The sequence below is a fragment of the Aythya marila genome (genome assembly GCF_965140915.1).
Source record: "Aythya marila genome assembly, chromosome: 1".
Classification (NCBI taxonomy): domain Eukaryota; kingdom Metazoa; phylum Chordata; class Aves; order Anseriformes; family Anatidae; genus Aythya; species Aythya marila.
In genome coordinates, this window is record NC_139042.1 from 83429221 (window position 1) to 83436558 (window position 7338).

Sequence of the window (7338 nt, forward strand, 5' to 3'; positions counted from 1 at the left end):
GCAGCCTGGGGAACATGGGGTAGGGAGAGGGGGTGCGGATGGGAATATGTACCCTAAAGTATCTTGGGATAAAACATTATTTTTTTCTTGTTTTGTAATCTGAGCTTAGAAAATTGAGTTACCTGTTTTACTCTCTCTCCTTAGCTAGAATTCATTGCTCCTTTCTCAGAACAACGAGGTAAGAAAAGTTCAGGCTTCTTTTCGAGAAACTGCTGCTTTGAGTAGCTGCCTACAGGAGGAGGACTGCAGCAGGAACCCCGGATTCTCCTTTCCTCACTTTCATGGAGGAATCCCAAAGTGGTTGTAGTTCACAGATATGAAATTGCAGTCACTTATAAATTGAACTTACTTGGTGACTGAGAGTATGACTGTCTGAAAACATGAAATGTTTAAAAAATATATAGTTTAATTAATGTTCCCCACTTTTATTTGGGGGGAACACAGGTTAATAAGCAGAAAAGCTGTTAGCGCTGGTAAAGAATAGGAGCTGATTCAAGCAGTTTGGTACCATCTGCACGTCAAGGAAGTTCTGAACTTCGCTGAAAGTTCAGGCAGACTGCTGTGGCTTTGTGCACAGTCTCGTGAGCAAAGGATGTGGGATTTTTTGGATTTATAGCCCTTACTGTTGATCAAGACTTGATTGTTTAATAATGCGATAATTGATAGGCTTAATGTGTCAGTGGCAGTAAGAGAAAGGAGTACTTGAGCCCTTGAGTCATCGTCATTACTGTCATAGCAGCACGACCTCTTGGCACCTCAGGTGGCTGCTCTGCACAAGTTGGGGATTTAGCGGCACCAAATCCTGCGTGATACTGAAGGCAGAGATGGAGCTACCTGCTCTGATGCTGATCTATCAGCGCTGATGCTTTCCGTGAAGTGACGAGGTTTGAAGCCTGCTGGTGTAGCCACTGTATTTCCGTGGAGTATCACATTTCCTTTAACGATTACTATGGATTGCCTCCCTCACTTATCCTTGCTTCCTGAGGTTTTTGGTTTCCTGACATTGAAGCAATAGAAGCTTCTCCAGAGGTTTAGAACAAAAAGTGAGTTGTTGTGGGTTTCCTAAGCTCTGGTGCCTGATTGTTCAGTGTACAGCAGCAGTTCCTCACCACTCTTTTTCTTTGAAGCATACGAGCACCTTTGATTTCCCTGTTACATAAATCTCCCTAAAACTAAAGTTCATTGGATGACTCCTGACATTTAAGGTGTGTTACAAAATAACACCTCCAGGCTTCTACCTGGAAACTTTTTCAACTTTCCATGAAGTTTTATAAGTGCTTGTAACTTTTTGTAGCTAACCGAGCAATTCCAGGGCAGGGAAATACCCGAAGACCCATCTTTCTTAACTCACTAACCTTTTCCTTAAGTAACGAAGCTCAAGTTGGTCATCATTTTGCTAGATCTGAGATAAGTTCATCTGAAAGAAAACTTTGAAACTTCAGAAGAAATGCGTTGTACTTTCTCACTGCTTACCATTTGATGTAACAGGATCTTTGCAGGAGCTATGTGGTTGATTTGCTTCTCTGTCCAAAAGCAAAAGGCAAGTCACCATGCACGCAGCTAGGAGACTTGATCTGAAGGTTGTAGAAAGACTTTCCTCCTTAACCCATCACTTGATTCTTTTTTTTTTTGAAATTAATAAAAAGATGCATGTAAATATTTTTTTTAAATATTTTGAGAAGAGTTTCTGTTTGGCCAGTTTTCAAGGTCACACAATGGTCTGTGTTCTGGTATTATTTCAAAGGACAACTTCATAAACATTTTCTTGTGGTTATCAAAATTGATGCCAGATTGCACTGCAAGATGTAAATCATTGAAATGTCGGAGCCGGCCTAGCATACCTGAGCTTGTCATGTGGTAGGCAGCTTCCTTACCTGTTTTTCTTTGCTCTTGATCCTTACAATAATAAATACCTTCATAGGTGTATGTACACTTGATACAGTACTTGGGGCTGTGGAGGACCAGCACTTACGGCACGGTTCCTTTGCATTCAGTTAAAGGAACCAGGATTTTTGTGTGCGCGTGTGAGGTGATCGGTCACGGCTGTGCGGTGGTCTGTGGTTCCAGGCGCTGGTGAAGCGGTGTCTTTTCTTCTCTATTTTTAGAAAAGTAAACTGGTCCACTGTCAGTATGATGCGGTAATGCTTGAAAACTGCCTGCTCTGTTCTGCACTAAGTGCAGTAGCTAGGTGCTGTGCATTATCAAACTTAACAATTACACATTTTTTTTCACAAACATATCACCGGCCATTTGTGAAGTGTGAAGAAGTTGGAGTTGTGCTTTGTCCTGGAATATTTCAGTGCGTTTTGTCTTACCATTACTCTGTACACTTTATGGTGAGGAATACCAACTTGCTAAACATTGGGTTTTATAGGAGGAGAAGTGAAGTTTCTGCGTTTTTAATGACCCGTGAAAGATCTGATCTCATTCAGTTGGCGTGCGAAGTCAGCTTTGGCACGGCAGTGCTACCACCCTTCGCATAATGGCTAACTGCATTTTATTGACCTCCTGACTTGCCCTGTGCTCCGCTGTTTAGTTTCTGTCTGTAACCATGAATTGTCTCGAATTCCCAGAAACAGGAAGACAAAAAGCGTTAGAATAGAGCTGTTTGACCTGATACCATTGGTTTTTCCTCATATTTCCTTAAAAGATACAGAACGTGAGCTCGCTGGACTTTTCTGATGGTTCTCTGTGTCTATAGTGTTTGATACACCTACATACTGGGGAATTCATTGAAGAAAAGGTGCTCCTGAAAAACAAAACACCACCAACAAAACAAAACTTGCCGTGCTGCTTGGCTTCATGTTTCACTTGGAGCCAGCAAATTTAGAGGGGCAGTCCTATTAATTCTTACACAGTATGTGTTGCAGTTTTCTATTTGCGTGTGAAATGATGAATATTTAAAATGTCCTTGCTCTTTTCTGAAATAGTGCACACGTTCAGGAGGGACCTTTTATATAGCCAAAGCAGGAGGGGGACAAATCTGTCTGTAAGGGATAGTTCTGTATTTCATTTTGGCATTTGGCCTTTAATTATATAGTATAACAGTGCAACTTATGGCACTGTTAAAAGTGACACTTTCTAGCTTTTAAACTGAAATAGAACTAAGCCAATGCTCAGGTGTTACACAAGAGCTGGCACAAGAGCTCTTTGCCTTGCACTGCAGAAAACCCTTCCTGCTGTGCTGCCTGACTTGGAGACTTCTTATTCCATGTTTAAAAATGGCCCAGCTGGGAAGTGCTGAAACCTGGTCTGCTGGCTGAGCTTCTCCCTGCCTGAGGCAGGGCCGTCTAAAACAAAACAACAAAAGGCTCGGAGGCAGGAAGGTGGTGGGAGCACGGGAGGGGCTGCTCAGGTGGCAGCGGTGAGGGCGTGAAGCCCTGGGCTGCGAGGAGGGAGGTAACGAGAGGGAACTGCTGCCAGCGGGTCAGACCAGGGGCTGGCTGTGCGTGCTGCGAAATGAAGGCGAGAGGCGGCGCGTGTCTGTTGTACGCTGTTTATTTTTCATGTGGAGCTTGGCTGATAAATAGGACTGAATCAAAGCAACGCTCATGAAAAATAAAACCCAACCATGACTCAGAAGTGCGAAATTGCCCTCCGCGTCTCCGAAGACAATGAGGTTCTGGTTTGCTGGAGAAAGCGTGTGGGTGTCGGTGCCTGTACCGGCGGGGGAAAGGCTTCAGCTCCGCTGTCCTACCTGTGAGGAGGACGCCTGGTACAGGATATGGCTTTGTCACGGGGTGGCCACCTGTGGCTGAGAAACAGCTCCCGCTACGAAGAGGTCGGGCCGCCGAGTTTTTCTCCGGGTCCTATGTACAAGCCGTGGGCGCTGCCTTCTGCTCAGGCTGCTGGGCAGGGGCTGCTGGGCAGGACGCGCAATGGAGCGGGGACAAGCGGTGGGGCTGGAGAACAAGGAGACCCTGCCCACCTCCACTGCCTTCGGGCATGGCTCCTCGTGTAAACAGCACCAGTGGGAGGGAGCAGCCGGCTCCACGGCGGGGCAGCGGGTTGCGACGGGAAGACTTCGACTTGCCAAGGACGGGAGGGACCGAGGAGCGCGTCCCAGGTGCGGAGTTGCCTGAGGCTGAGGAAGGTCTGCACCGCGTCGCCCCGTCAGGCGCAGCAGCTGGGTGAGCCGCGGCGCTCCTCGCACTGCCCCAGGGCAGCAGCAGCCACCCTGCTCCCCATGGCCTCTGCGCAGCCCTGCGGGGGAGCTCGCTGGGCTCCAGGGGACAGAGAGTGCCGTGAGATACTGCTCGGCCTGGCAAAGTGTGCCCGAAGGCAAATCGGTTACCCCGTTATCCCATGGGGCGGGGGGAAGCTGCGGGGAGTGAACGAAGCGTGGGGGGCTAACTCGGTGCCAGGGGCTGCGATTTACCTGCCTGGAGAGTTTGGGAGGGAGGGCAGGCAGCTACCCAGCGCGTCCCTCGGGAAGGGAGGCTGCTGCGGGCTGTGCTCGTGTCTAAAAGGTTTCCATTGTGTTTTCCAGCCTCTTCTCCCTGTTGGGATAGAGGAATGGCCTCGGGACCCCGTGCAGGGGCTGCGTGTCTACGAGCACATCTTGTTCAGGGTTTTACGAGAAATTTAAACCTAATTGGATTAGGAGCCTGTGAGGGCAGTAGCACTGTTGGGCTCGTCGCTTGGCGATGCCTGTCTGGGAGCAGCAGGGTTCCTGGGGGAGAGGTTTGTTCTTAGGCTGCGGGATCCCACGTGCACTTCTGGAATTCACCACTACAACCCATCAAAGCCCTCAAAGCAGCCGCTGCCCACAGCAAAACATCCCAGTCAGGACTGGCTTCGTTTACTTACTTGCCTCTGAAGTGCAAAAACGGGGAGCGGAACAGAGGTGGTCGGGCAGCTGCTCAGGCACTAGGAACATGGGGAACACCGAGAAAGCAAAGGGGCCGGTGCAGCCTGAATGTCCGCGTGCGCCCTGGACAGAGGCTTGGTCAGCAACACTGCGCAGCCTGAGCGCATCGAGCGACCCTCCGCAAACCCCACCGGGCAGCTCTCCGCTCTGCTGGCACCCTCTGGGCAGACCTCACTCAAAACGAACGAGGTGAGATTTCCTTTCCCGTTTTGCTGCAGCAGCGCCCTTCCTTCCCGTGCTGGAAGAGCTCAGGGTCAGCAGGGTCCAACGCAGCCACCACGGCCGTGGCTTTGCCTGTGCTGCCTGCGGGCTCAGCGCAGGTCCCGCTGGCCCGGCCGCCGCTGGTGGGGCCTCCCGGCACGGCGAGGGAGCGGGGACGGGTTCAGCTCTTCCTGAGATCTCCCTTGCTGTGCTCCAGTCTGTTTTTGACGTCTCCCAGGGCGCGTTCCCTGCTGTCAGAGGGACCCCAGGTGGTCCTTGCGCTTCTCCCCATCCGGCGGTCGAGTTCATAGCTTGTTCTTCTGTCTCATGGTTATAAAAATATATATCTTTATTTTACTTCTCGTCCTCGTCCCCCTCGCTCATGCTGCTGAGGGAGGCGGAGGCAGCTTTAGGAGAAGAGGGAGGGGAGGCTTTATTGAAGACCCAGGGTGGGGACGGCGAGCGGGACGGAGAGCGGCCTCGCGTGGGGCTGCTGCTTGGGCTCTGCCTCGGAGAGAAAGCCTGGAGCATTCTGCCGCTCCGCTCCTGGAACATCTGCTTCTGCGGAAACAAAGGGGAGAGGCGCCGTGAGCAAGGCACAGAGGGGAAGGCGTCCGGGCAAACGGGCTGCTCCGCCTGGGGAGGGCAGAGCAAGCAGCTTCTGCTCTGCAGCACAGCCCAGATGTGCTTTGCCTCTTACACCGTGCCCGTACTGAGTTGGTTTTCACCTGATGAGGTTTTGACTTAGCAAGGACGCCCCTAGCATGAGAGAACTCCACGTGTTATCCTGAGCCAGCCCTGGGGACCTCCCCCTGGCTGACTTCAGACGTGTTGGTGATTGTGTCCCACACAGCGGGCTCTCTGCCTGAGCTGCAGGTGCCCCTCGTTCCCAGGCCCTTTTCCTCCCGGTGTGCTGGGACAGGGCACCTCTGCTGGGCAGCAGCTCTGCTCCTCCTCCCCTTCCCCAGGGAGGCAGCCCTGTGCCTGCCCCGTTCTGGCAGCCGCTTCCCCAGGCAGCTGGAGCACGCATCACCAAACCCTTCAGCTGGGGGCAAGGGAGGGAATGCCAGAATTCGGACATCCATTTAAAAGAGAAACGCGTGCAGGCGCATGTTCTGCTGTGGGCTTTATTGTCGCTTGCTCTGCAAAGCCAAGTGGGGAGCTGCTGGAGCTGGCGGGGTGCAGCCGCCCCCACTGCAGTCAGGGGAGTGGCTGCAGGAGGCAAATCAATGCTGCTGCTCCTTGGCGCCGGCGTGGCCTTGCCGTCGGGCTCCAGGGTGGGTTGCAGGAGCTCTGCCTCGTGCTGCATGGCTGCCGCAGGCTTCATGGGGAGAATGCAAACTCAGAGCGCCTCGCTTCTGCTCTTGGAAGGGGGGAGCAAGAGCTCTCAGCCTCGCCTGGAGCACTGGAAGTCGGCTCGTAGGTGATGCTCAGCTGGAATGGAAGAGCCATCCCCAGCAAGGTTAAGTTACCTGAGAGCAAAACGCTTCCACAGCCCCTGTGCTGGGCACTGCTTGGGCAGCCGAAGTCCCCAGCGTTTCTCAGCCTGCAGTTACATTTGGTTCCTCCTGCAGCTGTTGTGCCCTGTGCTGTCCTTCCCCCAGCCAGGGAGCATGGGGCTGCCCCTCACTCTTCCTCCCCGACCCTTTGCCACTCACTGTTTCCTGACAGAGGAGCAGCAAACGTGAGGTTTTTCCATCAGGTTTCTGCCCTGGGCTGATGCAGCCCGTTTCATCCTCTCCCTGAAAATATCCCTCCCCAAAAGCATGGCCTTTGATATGAAATATTTCTTTATCCTGGCCAAGCAAAACGTTTTGTCTCCCTCCTGTCCCTGCCCCCTCCCAGCTGTGTCAGGAAGCTCAGTGACCCTGCAGTGCTTCACTGGACAGTACTGGTGCTGGCGATGGGAGCAGCCCAGCCCCGCCGGGCACTGCCCTGGCTCTGCTCTCTGTAGCCCCCTTGGCTGTGCCCCGGGCTGTAAGGGAGCACCCCACCTTCCTGCTTCGTTCTGGGGGAAGACCGGTGCAGAAGCCCTGTCCTGTAAGCTCTGCTTTCTCTCCACTGATCTCAAGTGCAGCCGTCTGCTCCTGAATGTCTGACATGAGCTGAGCTCAGTCCCGCGGCACTCCGTGTCGACCAGGAGGGCCCAGGCTGTGCCGTGCTGCTCTCACACCAGAGCAGAGGTTTCACGCCACGTTAATTGCTGTTGTTTCTGACACCTCCGTGACTCGCCCAGACAGGCACACACCGAGACTTGTACAGGTGGG

The 7338-nt window shown here is 52.6% G+C and overlaps 1 protein-coding gene across 3 annotated transcripts in view; it reads right to left on the reverse strand.

Moving 5' to 3' along the window:
* Positions 1–1989: 1989 nt before the first annotated feature.
* Positions 1990–7338, reverse strand: part of PCYT1B (phosphate cytidylyltransferase 1B, choline) — a 29644-nt gene continuing 24295 nt past the window's right edge. For 2 of the 3 annotated variants that reach the window (XM_082769164.1, XM_082769163.1), the window contains exon 8: positions 1990–5632. In XM_082769164.1, coding sequence (XP_082625290.1) covers positions 5426–5632 — 207 coding nt within the window. In that variant the 3' untranslated portion in view covers positions 1990–5425. Of the gene's footprint in view, positions 5633–6341; positions 6506–7338 lie in introns of those variants that run through there. The other variant, XM_082769165.1, reaches the window with a different exon arrangement.